This window comes from Sceloporus undulatus, chromosome 7 (genome assembly GCF_019175285.1).
Source record: "Sceloporus undulatus isolate JIND9_A2432 ecotype Alabama chromosome 7, SceUnd_v1.1, whole genome shotgun sequence".
Lineage (NCBI taxonomy): Eukaryota > Metazoa > Chordata > Lepidosauria > Squamata > Phrynosomatidae > Sceloporus > Sceloporus undulatus.
The window spans coordinates 3,809,140-3,830,846 of record NC_056528.1 but is presented as its reverse complement, the minus strand read 5'-3'; the positions used below and the strand labels follow the sequence as shown (position 1 = coordinate 3,830,846).

Genomic DNA, 21,707 nt, shown 5'->3' with positions numbered 1-21,707 from the left:
ATAGATATTAATGATCAGATTTGCATCATTGTTCAAGAAACAATGAAGATGTCTCAAGCATGGTCTCTCCACTGAGCTATGGCTTCTTTTAATAACATGTGTGTATGTGTTGTGCACCTTCAAGTCATTTCTGACTCATGGCAACCCCTAAAGTGAACCTATCATGGCATTTTCGTGGCAACATTTGTACAGAGGAGGTTTGCCATTGCCATCCCCTGAGGCTGAGAGCTTATGACTTGCCCAAGGTCATCTAGTAGGTTTTGGGGGCGATCGGAAACCAAACCCTGGTCTCCAGAGCCATCGTCCAAGGCTCAAACCACTACACCACACTTTTCGGAAGCAAGAAGTCCTCATAGGTAACAAGAGATTGGATATAAAAGGTGCTTATGGAGAGAAATTTTGAGAGGTTGATAGTAGACTTCTTCAGCTATTTCCCCTCCTTCATAAGTCTAAGCAAGGCATTAGAACAGTATTTGATTAAATGTGCCATTAGGAGGAAGGATGCGCCATTATTTGGACTTGAAGGCACACATGCATGCACACACACAGCCCTTTACTTAGCATGCAGGAGTTTCTGTGGGCCTGGCAGAGAAGCAGATTATTCCCCACTTTTGAACCTCCAGGTCATATCAGACATACAGTGGTCCTTATTATTTGCTAGGGTTTGGTTCCAGGATCCCCTGGGGATAAGAAAATCCATGGATGCTTAGACCCCATTAAATACAGTAAAATGGTGTTGCTTATATAAAATAGAAAATTAAGGTTTGCTATTTGGAATTTATACTTTTTTATAATACTTTCAAGCTGCGGATGCTTGAATCTGTGGGTAAAAAATATGTGGATAAGGAGGACTGACTGTATACTTTAATTGAATGGTTAGTTTTTAGGGGGATGGAGGCAGAGAGTCCTAGCCACCCTTCTCCTGAAATCTCTGCCATTGTAACCTATCCCTTCCCAAGAAAATGGCTTAGCCACTCTCAGGCAAGGCAGACATAAAGCAAGGAAAGCAATTACACGCTTTTGCTTTCCACTCCTTTGTTTTTATAGGGCTCGTCTCCGGAAGCAACTTCGTGCGTTAGCGAGCGCAGCGCTATGATGATGGTGATGATGATCAAAAATAGCTGTAATGACACACACTGGGGAGGGGGAGGGCCACGAGATACAGGCACATTACATTTTTATTGCCTTACAATTACAAGATCTTACAAGCACCATGTTGGCTCAGAGGAATCCAAAGTCAGGAAGCCACCGGATAGATTCCCAGCTGCACAGACTAGCTCTTTGCTCCTGCCCACACCAGTGAGAATGCTAATGAGCATTGTGTGACATTGCAGCATCTTAGCTATTGAATTCCCAGACTTTCCATCCTGCCCCCATATCTGATATTATATATGTTATATAGCATATCTCTCTCTGTGTTTGAAAGACATACCCATCAAGAACTTGGGTAAGGTAGGGCCCATAAAGACAGGCCAAAATAAAGCTGCTTTGTGTCACTTTGGATGTATGCTGTTTAAATGACACACACATCTTAAGAGGCCAGAAGCTGCACGAAAGCTGCACTCCAGTCCTTAGGTCTGGATTCTGGCTTTGGCATGGCTTCTGGCCTCTTCGGACGTATGCATCATTTAAACAGCATACCTCTAAAGTCACCCAAAGCAGCTTTATTTTGGCCTGTCTGTATGGGCCCATAGTAACACACCCCAGATAAGAAAAGGGGGCAGGTGTGCTTTCACAAAGCATCCACACATGAGTCCTGTATTGAGCCATGGGTTGCAGTGGATGAACTCCACTGCTGTCTGAAGCATTGGGTGTTCAGGGGATCCGCATGTGGTACAAAGAAGGTGTCCTGAAAGACTCTCACTTTGCCCCCATTTCTGTTGTATGAGCATCTCTGGAAATATTACAACCATGGCTTCCAATCTGCTGAGCTCTCTCTCTCCTCCAAATGGAACCAGGATCAAGGTACTAACCCTACAATCTCTCATGCTAACAATGGTGAGCATGCACCCTTTCTGATGGCTTGTGCATTTTGAATTCTTTTTGTAATATGGAATAAAGGGGAATTTTGTGGTGTAAGCTGTTCTTTCAGTACATGTGAATGTTCAGGAATACGACAAGACAGAGGCCCAACCAGTTACTTTTAAATGCAGCCAACCAATTGGAGGCTTTATACAGTTTCCAAATCTGCAGCTCATAGCATATATGGTGAATTTATCAAGTATAGAAATCGGAAGGTACCTTCTTTTCATGATACTAATATGCAAATCCTCCTCTTGTTTGACATCAGTGTGGTGGCCGTTGAGCTTCTCACTCTCCTGGCTGTCGTCACTGTGTGAGAAAATGGAGGGCAGCTCCTTCTTCGGTGTTCTGGTGGGAGGCAAAGGGATGGTCCTCTTCTCAGCCAAGCGACCCCGATTCTGGAGAGGAGGAAGAAATGGGAGCCAAAGGAGACGGCGGGGCGGGGAGGGAGGTCAGTGGGGTAGAAGAAGAAAAAGGAGGAAACTGATTAGGCGACTCGGTCAAGATCAGTCTCTTAAATTCTACAACACCAAAAAACAACATTTTTAATTTTAAAAAAGTAGATGAAATAACCAACTATAGTAGGGTCCACTCCATTTAGACGTCTATATAGTTAACACTCACTTGAAGAAATATGTCCAAAAGGCAGAATAAGGGTGGGGAATGGCTATCATCTGGAGGGCTGAATTCAATTTTATAGAAGTTTGGGAAGCGGTGCATTCCTATATTGGGTGAGGCTCAAAGCAAAGTGGGGAGGAAGCAAGACCCCCAAAACATTTTCAACTTAAACTTTTCAGCCAGTAATTGTGCCTGGAAAGAGGTATTCCAGCTTTTCAGGATGGATGGAGGAGACCTGTACAAAAGCTGGTAAATCACCAAGCCATGATGTCACAGCAAAGGAGGTATGATCAGAGTTTAATGACTTTTAATGGTTTAATCACTTTTTAACTTCTCATATGGTGGATTTTTACTATGTTTTAAACCTGCTATAAGCCACCTTGATTCTAAAACTGAGAAAAGGACAGGGTACAAATAAATATAATCACCATCACCATCATCGGCAAACCCCAAGAGATGTACTAAGGCCAGGGCTGGTGGATTCATCCAGAGAGACTAAGGCCCCATACAGACAGGCCAAAATAAAGCTGCTTCAGGTCACTTTGGAGGTATGCTGCTTAAAATGATGCATGCATCCTAAGAGTCCAGAAGCTGCGCCAAGGCCATGGTCCAGTCCTAAGGACTGTGGTGCAGCTTTGGCACAGCTTCCAGGCTCTTAGGATGCATGCATCATTTAAGCAAAATACCTCCAAAGTGACCCAAAGCAGCTTTATTGTGGCAGTCTGTATGGGGCCTAAGGTTCTTTGCAGCAGAGGATAAGTTGCAGAAGGGGAAAATTTTGTTGGACATGAAGGACCAGTGATCTTATGTATCACATTTGCCCTCCAGCTCTGTCAGCCCCAAGTTTCTGCATTCTTCAACAAATCCTTGGAAGCCCTGCCTGTGCTGCACAACTTGCAGTTTTATCCTAAGAAAACAACAGTCACACTTTCTGGTTTAAGGTACTCCCAGGAATTAGAGTTCAGTTGGTGGCAAGTGTCTATCCCATCATCCTGATGCTTTACTAAGGAGCACAGAGTTTCATGATCCCAAGTGAGATCTTTCAATGATCTACCTTCTGGAGAAGTCACTATTTACTGCAACAATTAAGAGTCAGCAGCATGCAACTTGGCAACCCATGACAACCGTGGGACTTCTTCCAGTCTGACTTCAGAAGTGAAGGATGGCAATGCTGATAAGCCCATAAAAACCATTTAACAGCCATCATGGTCCCCAAGAGCAGTTACCTAGTCTCTGTGGCTGCCCAGGGACTCATAATGCCTAATGAGAGAGAAGGGAGGCAGCGGGGAACCAGAGGCACTGCAACAAGGGAGTCGGGAGAACATCAGCCCACTTGGAAGCTGTTCAGAGTCCCATGAACAGAAAATTAAAAAGCGCACTCAAAAATCCATGTTAAGGAACTAAACTTCATTTAACAGCCCTGTCCAACTTACAAGCGGGACGACTGAAGCACATACTTATAAGAGGAGTCCAGCTATGGGAGGAACAGAATGAAGGCACAGACCTCCAAGTAAGAATTCTGCCCATCCCAAATGAATTTTTCATTCAGTCCTCACATTTCTAGCACTGCAGACAGTGAGAACCGAGAACTCTTCTTCTTGCATTTGCATTCCCTAAGGAGTTCATCACTCTGAGGTTGATTTTTGACTCTAAAGAGATATTAAAGCACATTTAAAGCATCCCACAAATGAAGCAGATATGGCAAGTAAATTGCACAAATAAAGTGGTGTCAGAAATGCATTGTCTCTGAATTCCCGAAAGTAATAAGATGCACATTAATGTTTCTTTTTGACCACTTTAATGGCGGGTTTTGTGCGACATCATGTGAAATCGTTACATGTAATTATGTGTTTTTTCCAGGGTATTCATGGGATAAAATCCCAGGCTCCTTCATGTGATAAACTCTTCTGTCACTTTGTCCGCCCCTTGCCTTTGGAGGCCTGAACTCAATTTCTAAATGCTCAAATGAAGTTGAAGACCTGCTGCTTTAAAGATAGATGCATCAAGTAGTAGCAGTGTATGCCAAGAGGCACTTTTTCCCTATCTATACCCTCTGCACTGCTCATATGGTACGTGGATGGGGTGGGGAATAAAAGCTACTCCTGTGGTGTGCCTGCTACTCCAACGATGAAGCATAGCCCTCCTAGAGTTACCATCAGTAGCTAAGAGGGTAAATACAAACAGACTCCTATAAAACCAACAGGTTGCACTTAGGTGAAGAGAACAGAACAGAAGGATGAGGTTTTATGAGTACAGCAGCATATGGAATTTGTGAGGCAACTGTTTCTGAAATCTAAGCCATATTAAATCCTTACAAGGGGTTCCTGCATGCTCCTGCATCTAGCATGAGCTTCTTGTCTTTACCTCCAAAGACCCCCATGGACGTGCTCCTTCCACATCTCTGATCTGGCTTCCAATCCTTCCAACTGCACCACCCTCAGCCATACGAAGGTATTTCTCCCTTGCTGCTGCACATGCTTGGAGCAGGCTCATGTGACACTACCCCTCTCACTTCAACCCAATACATCCTCAGGGCCAACCTGCCCTAAAATGCCTTAACATACTAGGCTCTTGTGCCCTATCTGGAACCTGGAATATTCCTCCAGACACCGATGGAGCACAATTCCCAGCAGTTCCAGACAACATAGACTGGATGAGGACTGATGGGAATTAAAGTCTAACAACATCTGGAGGGCCACACATTCTCCACCCCTGGTGAACTGTTATGCCCCAGTGCCCACTTCTGGTATGAAAGCAAATAGTAGTGTTTAACTAAATCAAATCCTATTATTGAGAAGTAGTATGGAACTATCAAACTGGCAGAAATGCTTACAGCCTGACCTACTGGCCTTGCTAGAAAAAAGTGCATCTTTTTCTATTAGTACCCTTCAGGTTCCAGTACCACAGGGATCTGAAGTTTGAGAACATGGTCTGGTCTGGATTCGAGGAAGCTAAACAAAGCCAAGCAGCCTCTCCACTATCCTCCATTTGGGATCTTCAGAGAAAGAAAAGTAAATAAAGCCCCATATAGACAGGCCAAAATAAAGCTGCTTCGGGTCACTTTGGAGGTATGCTGTTTAAATGATGCGTGTGTCCTAAGAGTATGGAAGCCGTGGCAAAGCCATGCTCCAGTCCTAAGGACTGGAACATGGCTTTGGTGCGGCTTCTGGCCTCTTAGGATGCATGCAATAATTTAAACATAATTTAAACAGCATACCTCCAAAGTGACCCGAAGAAGCTTTATTTTGGCCTGTCTGTACAGGGCCTTAATAAGTTAATATTTAGCTCCAAGAAAGCGGACTACAAAAAATGAGATCAGCAGAGAGGGAAGATGTTAAAATTGAAAAGTTTTGCTCTCACTCTCATAATAAGTCATTTTCTTTTTAAAAAAATCCCACATCTTGAGCTGTACTGATGCTTTGATTTGGATTTCTTGCATGGCAGTCTCTTCCAACTCTATGATTCTATGATTCTATGAAGCATCCCAAGAAGAAGTAATCCAAGAGTGAAAGGAGACAAGACTCTCACTTGAAACAGCCAATGCAAGTCAGCTAAACCACTGGAACAAAATGGCCTTCCACACACCCAACCTAACCTTGGTCCCATAAGTCACATTGTGGGGTAGCCAAAAACTAAGAATGGACTTTTTTTTTTCCAGCGGAATAAGGAAAAAATCCAGATGGGATTTGCAGATGAAGACAGAAGGTTGGAAAGCATAAGCACAAAGGAAAGGGAGGTTTAGGAAACCTTCCCTCTACTTGGAGGGAAGGTCAAACTACATCAACGCCCTGGTTGTGATGTAGTACAGCTGCCAGAAAAACAATCCTTTCCAGGAGGTCCCTGGTGAATGTTTAATCGATCCCAGAGATGTGGAGGCCTCCGCTAAGGTAATATTAGCAAAATGAGGGGTGGAAGGGGGCTGGAAAAAGCAACGTTCACAAGCCGGTGCTGTCAAAAAAAAGGTGCGGACTTTTGCAGGGGTGTTTCAACATTTTCCAGAGTTGCTTTTTGTATGCCTTAAAGTTGTTTCCGATTTACAATGACCCTGGTTTTTAATTAGGGAACTGTTGTCATACATCGACAGGTGACTTGAAGGCACATGCGCACGCAGATGAGAAGCAAGAAAGAAAAGGGGGCTGCCTGCTCGACTTTCCTTCTGTTGTCGTCCCCCCCAACTCCATTTTAAAGCAAACCATGATTGCCAATGCAATGCCACCCCAAGTTCCAAAATAAGCCCCCATCTCTCCCACAGGCCTTCATTACACATCCCAGGCCAGCGCTTCAAACATCACTGATTGTTTCTATAGCAAATCCACGGCTGGGGCTGCATCCCAGCGCTTAACCAGCTTTGCTATTAAAACGCGGGCCGACAATAAAACAAGCTTCTCAGGCCCTGCGCCCGTCCCCGGCTCCACCGTGTGAGTAATGAGCAGATGAATAAAAGAACAGCCGGCTTGGCTCTCTCAACAGGCTTTGCGCTGAGCGCCTTCCCCTCGTCACCTGTCAAAAGCGGCCTAGTTCCTCACCCAGTTGCTAATGCAATTCATCGCTCATGCAGGCGGGAGCCACATTTGTCGGCGGCTGCCCTATATGGCTGTAGGTCTTAGAGAGCATAAAGAAATGGGGGCAGTGGGCCAGCCCAAAATATTTGCTACCTGGAGCAAGGAATGCATTGGCGCCCCTTGCCATTCCGTGCACAAAAGCTGAAAGGACCGACTGTGGCACTTTGTTTTTTAAATGGAGGTGGAATTTACTTCTGAAGGCAGCAAGTAAGTGCAAGGAGCATGCAAGGCATGTTGTGTGATTAGGGTTGCCAAAATGAAGTGGCTTTATGCCAGGTCAGGCTAGTTGCCCATATAGCTCACTACTGCCTTCTATCATTGGCATGGGCAACCCAGGGGCAGAAAGAAGGGTGCTTCCCAGCACCTCCTCTCCATTCCTTCTAGTTGAAGATGCTGGGAATTGAACCTGGGGCCTTCTGCATATATAAAACTCTAAGAAGAATCCTGTTACTGAAAAGTCTGCCTAGGTCCCATTTCGTTCTGTTCCCAAACCGTTGTTAGAAAGGACTTGAAAGGCACACAACAATAACATTGTGTATCTCCTTGCAACTTCAGGTTATAAGAGGGAGTGTGACTTGCCCAAAGTGGCCCAGTGGGTTTCATGGCAGAGAAGGGAATCGAACCCTGGTCTTCAGTCTAACACTCAAACTACTATACCATAAGATCTGGACGGTTGCACAATGCCCACCTCAGCCAAGATTCTGTCATTTTCTGCAACAGTCACACACTAACTGTAATGTCTAGTTGAGCTGTAAGGCCACCCTTTTGTTCATGGTTATTGCTCCTGGTTTCCTCTCTCTTCTGTTCTGTAGTAAGTCTGAGGAGAAAGCTGTTGGCAAAACCCTTTTTAAAAGAACTCTTTCAGAAAACGCTGCCAGCGGAGACCTACTTCCAAAGAGGGAAACGTGAAGAGGCCGTGTCAGGACCCAGAGATCTCTTTTTCCGCACAACAGGAAGCCATGCCCGGAAGTTGGCGTTTCAAAGCAGCGCTGAGACATCGGCAGAGAATGGGGTCAAGAAAGGTTTCTACTCAACAAAGCCCTAAAAAGCTGAACACTGGTGCTGCTTGCAGTCATTGGCCAAGATTCCTTTTGAAACCTACAAAGGTGGCAGACGAGTCCGATTCACTTTGCAACCTGCATAAGACGCTTGTCAAATCTGATTTAAAACTGGGCGGTGGAGAATTCAGTGTCTTCGCACCTTTTGCTTTTTCCCCAAAGCCATTTCTAAACTGGCCCTTACAGATGCAGGGTAGGTTTTGAAAGTAAGGGACAATCCCAGAAATCAGTAAGACCAACAAATTATTATGTTATGTGCTTAAGGATTGCATCAGCTTTGCCACTCTTTGCCATCTGAAGGGCAGAGGTTTGCAGAAGGCTGTCCCACTGAACTTAATGGGACTTCCTGAGCAGTGTTACAGGCCTGCACACAACATTTTTAATTTCGGTTTGTTCTTTAAGCACTCGGCACACATATATCCCAAATAAAGGGAATTTTATACTCCAACATAATGTCCTCCCCCATCAGCAATCTTCAAGCATATGCCACAACTACAGTTATTCAGACGCAACTTCCCCTACATTCAATGGGGCTGAATCCTAAGCAGGTATCCATAGGATTTCATTCGTGAGCAGACTGAGCCTTCTGTAAGCTTGCGGCTGAAAGCAAAGAGGCACAGTCTGCTCAGGAACGAAGCCAGCTTGGTTCTTCCATACGCCTCCCTTAGTTTAGCCTAACGCTTCACTGCATTAACTGCTGCCTCGGGATAATGATAAATTCCACCATTGGGAAATTCCACATGGCAGTTATTTTGGCAGAACATCTGTTGGGAGGTTTCCCTTGCTCTTAGGGGCAAAAACCTGCCTGAGCAAGCCAATATAAAGGAACACCAGCCTCCTTCCTTGGAAGAGACCTGACTCTGGGATCCTCCTCTTCTGGATGCTCCAGCACTGGAAAACTCAAAACCCTGCTTTCTGGATGCTCCTCCCACTCCTCCAAGCCCCGCCCCCAAAGGGAATCCCCATTATCTGCAGGGATTCCCTTCCCGGTGTTTGGAAATAATACATTCAAAATAAATTCCTAACCCCAGTGTGTTAAAATATTTGAGCAACCAATTTAGGAGCCATTATTCTAATCGCTGAAACCCACACACCATTATTGCAATGTTTCTTTTCATTGCATTAACTTAACTATAATCATTTTTTAGCCATTCTAAGTGGCATTTCAAAGCTGAACGGTTCAACCCGTTACTTAACAAGTCAATGGACCAAACCAACTCTTCAACTCAAGTTCGCTGGGGGAGATTTACTAAATGGCGAAACAGGAAGATGCTGCTAATATATTTCCATTTCTCTTCTTTGGGGAGGAATACAAGCCAAATAGCGCCAGCTTGGAACACTTCACTCGTCCTTTCCATGCAGTCAGGAGCAAGACATGGCTGACGACCAACCAATTTTTAGTTTCTTACCCCTACTTTATGCCCTAACCAGCTCTGGTTGCAACTATTAACGGACCCATTTTAAAATTAAAATCTCCCCGTGTATGTGTGTGTGTGTGTGTGTGTGTGTGTATATATATATATATATATATATATATGGATGCATTAGCATCTGTGAAGGAAAGCCAGCACAGTGCAGTGGTTTGAGTGTTGGGTCAGGATTCTGGGAGATCAGGTTTCAAATCTCTGCTCAACCATGGCAAGCACACATGCACAAGTTGCACTTTCTAGGCCTTAGAAGAAGGCAATGGTTTGCCTCCTCTGAACAGATCTTGCTAAGAAAACCCTAGGACATGATCTCCATAGAGCCAACGTAGCATTGTGGTTTGAGCGTCGGACCATGGAGATCAGGGTTCAATTCCCCACTCAGCCATAGAAACCCACTGGGTAACCTTGGATGAATCGCATATTCTCAGTCCCACAAAAACCCTGTGATAGGGTTGCCATAAGTCGGAAACGACTTGAAGGCATACATCAACAACAGCAGGGTCTCCATAAGTCAGGGTCTATTTTGAACGCAGGAACCAGTGTTGTGTGATTGGAGTGTTGGTCTTGATGTCTGGAGGACCTGAATTTGAATCTTCACTCAGCCATGGAAATCCCTTCAGTTGACCATGAACTATTATTATTATCATTATTATTATGTTTATGTTTATTTATATCCCGCCTTCCTCCCAGTATAGGAACAAATCAACCTCTTGGCCTCAGAGGGAGATGATGGCCAACCCATCTGAACAAATCTTGCCAAGGAAAGAGTCATCCAGGACAGAGTCATCTTAGGGAGGCCATAGGCCTGAATGGACTTGAAGGCATGTGCAACCACACCAACAGCAGCAACAAATTGTCTGTGAATCTCGAGCGTCTTCCTAGTCTTGTTCTTGAAGCCAAAAAACACTAAGAATTATCTCCGAACGCACAACGGATGGAAAAGCCGAAGCAGCCGGTACTTCTGACCTTGGCTGTGGTGCCTGTGTCTTGTGTTCCTTCTTGCTCCACGTCCCGCGTAACGTCCTCTCCTTTCATCCAAGGAGGAGGCATTGCAATTTGTCGAGATCTAGAAAGTTTCCTTAATAGCTATGTCAAGGGAGTCCCTGAACAATTTTATCCCATCAGATTGGGCTTCGGGCTAAATTACTTATTTGGTTCTAGGTGCCATTTCAGCTGAATCCTTCTCAACGCTCGGTGAAGGCAGGATGGAGGATGGTGAAAAAAGAAGCCAGAGGCTCCAGAGATAATCTGCTAGTATTTACTGGAGGTGGCAATAAATGGAACACAAAGAAAGACTGTAAATTCTTTGCATCTTTAGGATCTTTGATCGCCAGCTGTTTGTGACAGGATAGATCATTCAGAGAGGTCAAGAGATCACCTCGCTTCCAGAAAGGAAGTCGAGAAACCCCCTTTCTGAATTGGCTTCTGCAGTCACGCTGGGGGTGGGATGCCAAAAGTAACCTAACCACCTGCACCCTTGGAAGGAAGGGGAACGGAAAGGACCAAAGTGAGAAAAATACTCCCAGTTCCATATGTGACCCCAGCTAAGCCATGGCAACCCATGTGTCCACCAGCGTTTCCCCATCTGCAGCACACAAGCGTCTTTGGAAAGCACTCGCGGATGTAAAAACCAGGCTGCTATGCCTCTGGAACCAAAAATACTTAAGTTAAGCAAATCTGTATACCTTGCAGGGCTAGTTGTTTGTGCTGGGGTTGGGTACTTCTAAACTTTTGGACTGGAGGAATCCAAGTAGCGGATGTTGTATAGCACTTAAAGTGTTGGATTAGAACCAGGGAGACCAGGGAGACCAGGGCCCCCAAATCCTTGTCTGCCTTGAACTTCACTATGTGGTTTTGTGCAGATCACTATCTCTCATCCTTGCCTACCTTACAAGGTTGTTATGAAGACAAAATGGATGGGGAAACAACTATCCACATGGCCCAGGGAGAAAATTCAAGGTAGCATCCACGACTCTCCTTCTCCCCACTTTGTCCTCACATGTGAGTTAAGGTTATGCTATCAAAATGTAAACACTCCAAGATCATGCTGCGAATCCTCATGGTTCAATGGGGACTTGAATCTGGATCTCCTAAGTACTCAGTCATACTCCTTCCTGATCTTTTCCATAAAACCTCTCTGTTCCCAGAAACATACAAATCCTATAACCAAGCCCCCTAAGACTTTTGAGACCTGAGCAAACGGTGCTTCCCATTCACAACTCGCCTGATGATTTGTCTGCCATACGGACGGAGGGGGGAAGAGGGGAAAGAGAAAGAGATTTGCCAGCAAATTGCATTACTTTGTTTGGTCAATTGCCCTACCAATTGATTTTCCTGTACAAATAATGAACATTTATGGTTATTTTCCCTATAGGCTTGCTTTATTTGCCATGTAACAAAGAGTGATTTTCCTGCATTTTTTGGAGACCTGAGCTTATTGCGTCGGTTAGTGGGGGCATCTGGGAATAGCGGGGAAGAAAGCTGGAGACAGAGCAAAATGTCTTCTTCTTCATCATTGTGGCTAATGCTGATGAGACAGGAGAAGAAAAATGACACGGCATGGACATCATTTGCAGAAGCAGGCGAATGTGGGTCCTAATACCCAAAATTGTGGCTTGAGTGATGTTTTATGGCCCTGGGGAACTGCAACATTGCTGAAACTCAGGCAATGTGGCTCTGTAGGATCTGGACTGTGTGCGTTCCAGCCTTCATGGCTTATACCTGCAGATGAAAATGAAGGGTACTCTTTCCTTTCTGAAAAGGGTATGTCCCAAATCAACAGCACCACATTTAGTCCTGGCACACAGCCTGTGCCACTACTACAAACATCCTCATTAAAAACACTGAGTGGAATCCTGTTAGTAACATATGCAGACGTAAGCTGGCCTATGTATGGAGAAGTGGGTTTTTTGGTGCATAATGGTATGAATCCAGCTGACTGAAGCATAAATGGAGTTGCACATGGGGCATTGTTATGCGTATGACAGTGCCTTAAAGTACACAGTGTAGTGTGTGAAGGCACCACTGCCTCTAGGTGTTGCCTTTGTACATTATAAATTGCACAGACCTTTTCTCTTTCACTGCCTTTCCTTTTAAATAAAAGAATATTTTTCCCATCTTCCATGGCGGTTTGGAGAGCACACAGCTTCCTTTCCCCATTCTATTTTCACAACAACCCTGTAAAGCAGATCAAATTGAAAGAAAGTAAAGGCCAGCCCAGTATCAGAGTGCTGGGTTAGGAGATCACTAGGTGATTATGTGCCAACCACTACTTCAGCCAAGCCTACTTCACAGATGTATAACTATGGTGGGTTTGTGGGTGGTGGGATATATGCTGCCAATGTAAGTAAAAAACACACGCACAGTTTCTCCCCTCTTACTCTCAAGAGCAAAATCTGAGAAGGGATATACCACACCCTATAAAGTATTTTGTGCTGTAGCTACTTATTATTGCACTGCGCATGGGTGGGGGTTGGATTAGTTGACCTCTAAGATCCTTTCAGCGTCTCAAATCCCATGGTTATACGATGATTAATTTCACTTCGCTCATTATCCCGTTCTGAATGACCGGGGATGAAGTTTCAAAAGGCATTTAAGGATGTATTTCAAAGCATCTCCCCTCGAGAGGTAAAGGAGAAAAGAGGAAAGGTGAAGCAACAAAAGGAAATCTTCTCAACTCAGCCAATCCTCCGAGGGGCTGCTACCCAAAAGGCTATGGGAAAATTGCCAGCGCTCATTAGCGTTCTGCCTCTCGGCCTGGAGTTCATTTTCCAAAGCTTGTTCCTGTCCTCCTTGGGGAATCTGGCCAGCCAGCGGAGGGACAAACCCAGCTCTGAACAAAGAGCAAGACTGGGTAGGCTGGGCCGCCCATTTGACAGCTTAACAGGTGTGTGGAACAGCTGCTATATTTAGGAGTCATTAGCGACGTACATGTCTTCACACATTTGCACAGACTACGACTAGGAGAAAGTCAGGAGGCAGAAAGGCTGGCGGGAAGAAGCAGGGAGGGGGACCCAGATTTCACCACGCTGACTCCGCAGAAGCTCACAAGGCCAACAGGTAGAAACAAAGGATCGCAACAGAAGGAGGTGGCACTGCAAATGTCTTTGCTCCCATCCCTGTTCTCAGACCAGCTGCATGCAAAAGCTCTGCAGTGGACAATGGAGGGAGAATGGGCTCTCATACTGAATCAGATTCTTATCCCAACTCAGTATTGTCTGAGAGCGGAAAACCTGAGAACAACTACAGCATTCCTAGGGTTGCCCAAAGGCTTAGGTCAATGCTGACCTATAAGCCCATAAGCCTACCTGGAACCTGAGATCTGCATGAGTCCTACCAATTTTTTCAGTCTCACCAAATTTGCAGATATGATTCATAGGAACGCAAGATAGGACCTTCACAGTGGCTGCCTCTGAGCTCTCAAGCTCCCTTTCTAAACAGGTTACAATGATACTCTCCTTGCTATCCTTCCAAAGGCAAGCCAAGACTATATTGTTTGTTTCAGCTGGCCTTTGAGGACTGACTGGGCAGCAAAATAGGCCTTTGATAATGTGCTCTACTATCTAGATTTGCTGTTTTTCTTTCTAAGGGTCATGCTTTTAACTTCTTTTAATTCTATTTGTTGTTGTGTGCCTTCAGGCATGGAGTGGTGGAGGAGAAAGGGGCCTGGACGACCAGCACATTGGCAGTGCAAAGCCTACAAGAAAAAAGCAGACACCGGACTCCATCCAATTCTTAGTCCCAACTAGAGCTGACCCATTCAATCCATATTTGCTTAACAGCCAAGTCCTGACCCATTGAATTTACTTCCAGATTCTCAGAAGTTATGCATAGGCTTGCAGCTTAAAAATCATGGCTGCATCCATTCATTTCAGCGCAGCTTGAGACTCTACTAATCTAAGAGTGGAGTCTTAAGAACAGACTGGGAAAGGGACTTCAGAACCAAGGAAGACAGATGACAAGGCAACCAAAGAAGACACGACAAAAATATATACATTTCAACAACAGGAATTTATTGATCTGTCATCAACTAGGACCTGCTCTAACTTCTGAGTCTCCCTGGGCTGGACCCTTCTAAGGAGGAGCCCCCCAGAGACCCCCTTTGAGCTCCTCTTGAGTTGCAAACCAAGGTGCATTATAGAAGGGTAGGAATCGGTATTGCTCAGCGCATTTTTCTAGTCGTCTCTCAAGAGCCTTGCCCTTTGAGAAGCCAAAGGCAGCTGAGCCGTGGCTGTGAAGTCAAAGGCTGAGCTTGGCTCTAGCTCTGCAGGCTTTTAAACACATGAGGTTGCATTATGACACGGGGAGAGGAGGCCATTGTGAGTTGTTGAGGCAGTTGAAAGTGGGAAGCTGATGGCTTTCAACAATCTAGAATCTTCTGTGCAACTGATGGCCTTCTGTTGGCAAAGGGAGTCAGAAAGGCGTGTTGAAGAAGACCTGAAAGAGTCTTCTTCCCACACCCTTCAATCCCTTTCAGGTCTTCTCTCATAGTGCAACCTCATGTATTTAAAAGCCTGCAGAGCAAGAACCAAGCTCAGCCTTCGACTTCACAGCTCAAGCTCAGTTTGCTTTGGCTTCTCAAAGGGCAAGGCTCTTGAGAGGCGACTAGAGAAATGTGTTGCTTTGAGCAATACCAACGCTTATCCTCCTATAATGTTATAGGAGGCAACGCAAAGACCGGACGAGACACCAAACATTGGGAAGAAGGAAGGAGGAGAAATCTGGACACAAAGTTCGGTAAGTGGGCATCCTTTTGTCGCTGTGTGTGGCATCCTCTGTGTGGCATTGTCATTCCCACTCTTCTGCCTACATGTGTCTTGTTTGATTGTGCCATTCTCTTGTACGTTTGCGTATGTGTGTCCATGTGAGATGTCTTGTGGTGGCTTCTGACTGTTTTACCTTGTCCCCTCTTTCGTCCTTTGCGCTCTGTGCATAATGCATCTCTTCCTCTTTTTCCCCCTTACAGGTTCGCCGTAAAGACTGGTGGAGAAGACAACAGCGATGCCAACCATCCTGGTTGGCATAATAGGCCCAGTGCTAGGAGGTACTCAGTGCCATCTGTGTTTGGGCTGTACCACTTTATAATACAGGATTGTCTCCACAGGAGAGAGGAAAAAATTGCTCTAAGCAATTCTAGACTATAACTCTGATTATAAAACAAGTGGTACAACCCAGAAACTGATGGTCTGATACACCTGAGGCAGGTAGACCTGACAAGGGGGTCCCTTTGGATCCTGGTCAGGCCTTGTTGAGGGACTATGTCTCACCTGCCCTTTGAGTTGGCAGTGCAGGCTGAGCTGGTTGCCTGAATTGGAGCCGAGAAGGAATTTTCCCCTGTTGATCCCAAATTGGCCCAGAGGAGAAACAGGTTTTTTGCCTTCTCTGCACTGCTTTCCCCTTGAGATGCTGCACCTTGGTTTGCAACTCAAGGGGAGCTCAAAGGGGGTCTCTGGGGGGCTCCTCCTTAGAAGGGTCCAGCCCAGGGAGACTCAGAAGTTAGACATGACCAAATGTTTTAACGTTTTGTGTAATCTATCTGTTTAGTTTGGAAAGGTACATATAGGGCACTAGAGCCTTACCTCCTGATCACTGGGGTAAAAATTCATGTCCTGACATTTTTGTGTTCTATCAAGCGATGCCTACACACTTTCCAAGACAACCCTTGCAACTGACAAGGCTAGAAACTTCTGTCAGCTTTTTTTCTGTTTTAAAGAAAGGTGAATTTCTTGAGAATATGCACTCTCTGCACAACAGCATAACATATGCTTTGTCTGTGCCCTGACAGAATTTCACCACACACGCTGTTCTGGATGTAACCCCAAGCCACAGCCCAAGGCCAGAGCCCAGCTCAGCAGATCAATACGGAGCTGAATAAATACTGGGCCTCCCAAGTATTCATTCAAGCCAGCGCTGCATCAAGCCCCTGACAGTATCGATCCCTTCAGCAAAAGCGCCGCATGGTGACCCGCAGGCCTGGCGCAGGGGTGTCTGCCAGGTCCACTCAGAGGCAGAGAGAAAGGGCAAAGCCTCCCCCGCCCCAGAAACTGCCACCTTTGCATTGATCCAAAATAAATGGGTCAGAAGTCCCAGAAATGGGAGTATGCTTGCGATTATTAAAACGAATTAAGCAGATCAGAGTAGTGTCAAGTTTTGCTTGCTCCTGCACTGTGTGTGTGTGTGTGTGTGTGTGTGTGTGTGTGTGTGTATATATATATATATATATATAGAGAGAGAGAGAGAGAGAGAGAGTCTTCCTTCAGATCCATAAAGAAATGTGAAGATTTTAGGTACCGTAATTCTTCAAATACAAACTGGAACAAGCATCTCCTATTTGGACTGGCCAAATTCAATACTGCCAGCATGGAGAGGATCCTCTTGCACCTCCTTGTTAAAGATTTAAGAGGCTTTCAAGAAAAAAGAGTTGGCTGAATGCACTCAAGGATTCAAAAGCAGGCATTGAAGTGTTGCAAGGCCCCCAAATTCTTGGCCTAGATCAGGGGTAGGAAACTGTGGAAGGGTAAGGGGCCATATTAGCCCCCCCAGGAGACCTCGGAGGGCCAGACATTTTACCGCATCCACTCCTGCAAAAGAACAGCAACAACAATGAAATGTTCTTTCCCCCAAACAACCTTAGATGACACGGAGACATTCATGTCTTCATGTCACCTAGATGGTGTTCGGGGGGAAATAAAATTTTGGTTGGAGTTGCCCAAAGTCATCCAATGGGTTTCCATGGCTGAACAGGGATTCCAATCTTGGTCTCCTAGAATACCACTTCAGCACTCAAACCACTACACCATGCTGCCTCTCCTACATCTCTGTGAAAAGAAAGCCTAGTTATTGGGGCATCTCCAAACACCTCTGGACAAGACACCTGCCTGAAACCCCACTTGCCAGTCAGTGTAAAGTAAACCAGCCTTCCACAACTCAGCAACCTCAAGATGCTCTGGACTAGAACTTATAGAATTATACACTATGAGGAATTATACAGTGAGTGCTTGGTATCTGCTGGGGTTTGGTCCCAGGACCCTTGTGGATACCAAAATCCATGGATGCTCAAGTCCCATAATATACAGTGGGGTAGTGAAATGTTGTCCCTTATACATAATGGCAAAATCAAGATTTCTTTGGTGGAATCTATGGATAAAGAATCCATGGATACGAAGGGCCGACTAGCCCATGGGCCGCTATTGAACCCAAGCTTCTTGCTCAACGCAGGACTCCCAGCTAAAGCATCCTTAGCAGGGAGCTGTCCAGCCTTCTTTCAGAAGATGTCCATAGAAGATCCCACCACATCTATAGGCAATTGGTTCCATTGCCAAACTGTTCTTACTGTCTAGATGAACAATGGTTCCCAGACTTTGGTTCTCCAGTTGTTTTGGACTTCACCTTCCAGAATTCCTGAAGTCCAAAAGACCTGGAGGACATGCTCAACACTTTCAACCTTTCCGCATACGTTCTCTATTCTTCTTAGCATTCTTGTTGCCTGTCTCTGAGCCTGCTCCAAGTTACCTAGATCCTTCTTATAATGAGGTGTCCAGAACTGAATACAGTACTCCAGATGAGACCTCACCATCGCAGAATATACTGGGACCATTACTTCCCTCGACTTGCAAAGTATGCTTCCTTTTAATGCAGGCTAAAATAGCCCTGCTCCCCACACAATGAAACTGGAAGGCACACTTTAACTCTTACGCCTGAAGAAGTATCAGAGTGCTTCTACCCATCCTCAAGGGAAAGCACCCACAGTGTTTCTGTACAAATCGTTGATCTGCCTCTTCCTCCTCGCAATCAAAAGAGACCATCCCAGTGTAACCATTACATAGAGAAACAACAGGTAACTTCAGCTGCTGCCGTACTGCAGAATGAATGCACTTTAACTGCCATGGCTCCATCCTATGGAAACCTGGGATTTGTCATTTGTGGCACCAGTGGTCTCTGACGGAGAAGGCTAAATAGCTCACAAAACTACAAATCCCAGAATTCCACTGCATTGCATCATGGCAGTTAAAGTACTGTCAAAAATGCATTGACTCTGCCTTCCTTGGGAGGCAGCAGGAGCTCCTGCCCAAGCTCTGTATCAAGGGCAAAGAGAAGAGCCCAAGATGTGGCATGGGAATAATGCACCCCTCCTGCTAGGTGTGACAAATTCAAAGCAGGCAAGGTCAGGACCATGCAGAGATGATGCCGGCAGCCTCCTCTATGGGAGCCACTTAGCTGCTGCGCTGTTTTGCCTTGACGCTCTACTTGGGGGATCATTGCTCATTCCCAAATGCTCAAGAGAGAGGTAAGAACAGGAATATGACTTGGGACAGGGGTGAGTGTATATGCTTATCTTGCACACTTCCATCTACCGAGGTGGCCATCCGTCACAAGTAGACAAGCTGGTACCTGCCAAGTATTTCGTACTACAGTTCCCATCAACCTCAACCAGTATGAGAAGTGGTTGTAAGGTTTGTTTCTCTCTAAAAATGAAGGCATACCCTCACTGTATGTGCCATAAATAGTATGTCTGCCTGATGCTGGGCACCAAACATTCGCATACTGATTTCTGTCTGCTTGCCTGGCCACTGCGTTGTGTTCAGGCACTCTCTTCCTCCACAGGTCCTGAAGTCTTCATATTTTGGCACTGAAATGATAGTAACCCAGCGTAATAGGAGCCACAGCTCTGCATGTGCATTCCATGTGATTGGATGCATGCATGCACATCCAGAGGAATATGCCAGATTCTTGACATTTGGCTGTGTTTTTTTAACCCGCGGAGGCATTGCTTGGGGTCGGCATCTGGTTGCCTGTCAACCTCCCACTGCTCCCTCTTTATTTATTTGTCCGTCCCTAACCCAATTTTCCAGCTGGAAAGGCCCAGCGACTGTAAAGTAACTGGATCGAGGTGCCCCAGGCAAAATGGCCATTACGTCTCCGCCTGCCTCCTTAATCAATAAAGCTGTTCCCCCCCCCCCCATTGCTGCGTCTGAGAACAGTTCTGCAAAAATGGCCTCTTCCCCTCCTTTATAAAATAACTTGTTAGTGTCGCTCATTATGCCAGCTATTATCTATTAAGAAATGTTAATAGATTGCCCCACATCCCAAAATATGATCCTCCCCTAAGTAACATGGGAATAAATCCTAAATCCAATACCTCATCTCAACCACAGTATGCCTTGTGAATCAACTAAATTTACCACTCATCTTATTCTCTGCCATTATGATTCAATAGTTCTGTTCTAATTGGGACTTTTAGGCCAGTGATTCCCAGACTCTGGACTTCCAGATGTTTTGAACTTCAGCTCCCAGAAGCCTCAGCCATTTGAGCCAATGGGTTGGGATTCTGGGAAGCGAAGTCCAAAACATCTAGAAGGCCAGAGTTTGGAAATCACTGATTTAGGCTATCACTGGTTAGAGCTACATATACATACAGACAATGTTATGGATCAAATAAGTTTTGAAATAACATTGTTAGCCTCTCATTACCAAAGAAGTACACTTGTCCCTCCACATTAACTGGTATTAGGGGCACAGAACCCCCCGTGAATGGGGAAAACCCGTAAACAACAAAAAACACTATGTTTTTAACTGAGAGAACACCTCTCTAGGAATCTTTAGGTCCTCCAGTGCAACTCTGTGGTCAACATCTGCCAGACATTGACCATAGAGATGCACTGGAGGAGATACAAATGCCTAGTGGAGTGCTCTCTCTAGGAATCTCTAGGTCCTCCAGTGCAACTCTGTGGTCAACATCTGCCAGACATTGACCATAGTAGGGTTACCATATCCCGCCGGGGGGCGGGACTTTCCCGGTTTGGGGCGGGTCCGCACGGTCCCGCCCCGGTTTGCCCCCGCCCCCGGGACGGCCCCCCGCCCCCGCGATGGATGCCAGGCAGGGAAAGGAGCCTTGCCTCAGCGAGGCTCGTTCCCTGCTTGGCCTCCTCCGCTGGGGACGGAGGCGGCCTGACAGGGGAAAAGGGCTTCGCCTCGGCGAGGCCCTTTTCCCCTGCCTAGCCGCCTCCTCAGCCGGCCAGGGAAGCGGCCTGACAGGGGGAAAGGGCTTCGCCTCGGCGAGGCCCTTTTCCCCTGCCTTGCCGCCTCCTCCGCCGGCCAGGGAAGCGGCCTGACAGGGGAAAAGGGCTTTGCCTCGGCGAGGTCCTTTTCCCCTGCCTAGCCGCCTCCTCCGCCGGCCAGGGAGGCGGCCAGGCAAGGAAAAAGGGCTTCGCCTCGGCGAGGCCCTTTTCCCCTGCCTTGCCGCCTCCTCCGAGATGCACTGGAGGAGCCACAAATGCCTAGTGGAGTGCTCTCTCTAGGAATCTCTAGGTCCTCCAGTGCAACTCTGTGGTTAACATCTGCCAGACATTGGCCATAGAGTTGCGCTGGAGGAGATACAAATGCCTAGTGGAGTGTTCTCTCTAGGAATCTCTAGGTCCTTCAGTGCAACATTTAGTTAAAGTTGACCATAGAGTTGTGATGGAGGACCTAGATATTACTAAAGAGAACATATTAAGAAAATCCGTGAATAGTCAAATCTACAAAAGTCAAATCTGCAAATATGGAGGGATGAGTGTAATCTGTTAAGGCAATGTTGGTATGGATAACATAATCCTTCCAGGCTGTGGACCAGTTAGAGAGAGTGTAGCATGTGTATTTTAATGTTCATTCTCCCAGTTGTGCATGGCACACCTGTATTGTATACACGGTATGCACAGAATCCACAAGTCAAGATGGGTCGAAGACTGGCGACGGAGGACAGATTTGAGAGCAGCTGCTGTGAAGCACCTTGACGAAAAATCACTGCTTCTTCCCCAGCTTTAATTAGTACGGATTTCTGATCACAGCCCAGTGAATTTCTGATCAAAGGCCTCATCGATTCTGCCCTCTGGCTTGTCAGGAATCAGGCAGAGTCACGCAACCGCAGCTCCCAAACACGGCAGGCTGAGGATGGACCCAGCGACAGCCAGCCACGACTCCCTTGCCAAAATACCTCCGCATGTGGAGAGCTAACAAGAAGAGCCTCTTACTAAGTGTAGGAG

General features: G+C 46.0%; 1 protein-coding gene across 6 annotated transcripts in view; it reads right to left on the bottom strand.

Moving 5' to 3' along the window:
• Positions 1–21,707, bottom strand: part of SAMD11 (sterile alpha motif domain containing 11) — a 136,280-nt gene that overhangs the window by 92,282 nt on the left and 22,291 nt on the right. For all 6 annotated transcript variants that reach the window (XM_042478286.1, XM_042478283.1, XM_042478281.1 and 3 more), the window contains exon 3: positions 2,242–2,420. In XM_042478286.1, coding sequence (XP_042334220.1) covers positions 2,242–2,420 — 179 coding nt within the window. The remainder of the gene's footprint in view (positions 1–2,241; positions 2,421–21,707) is intronic.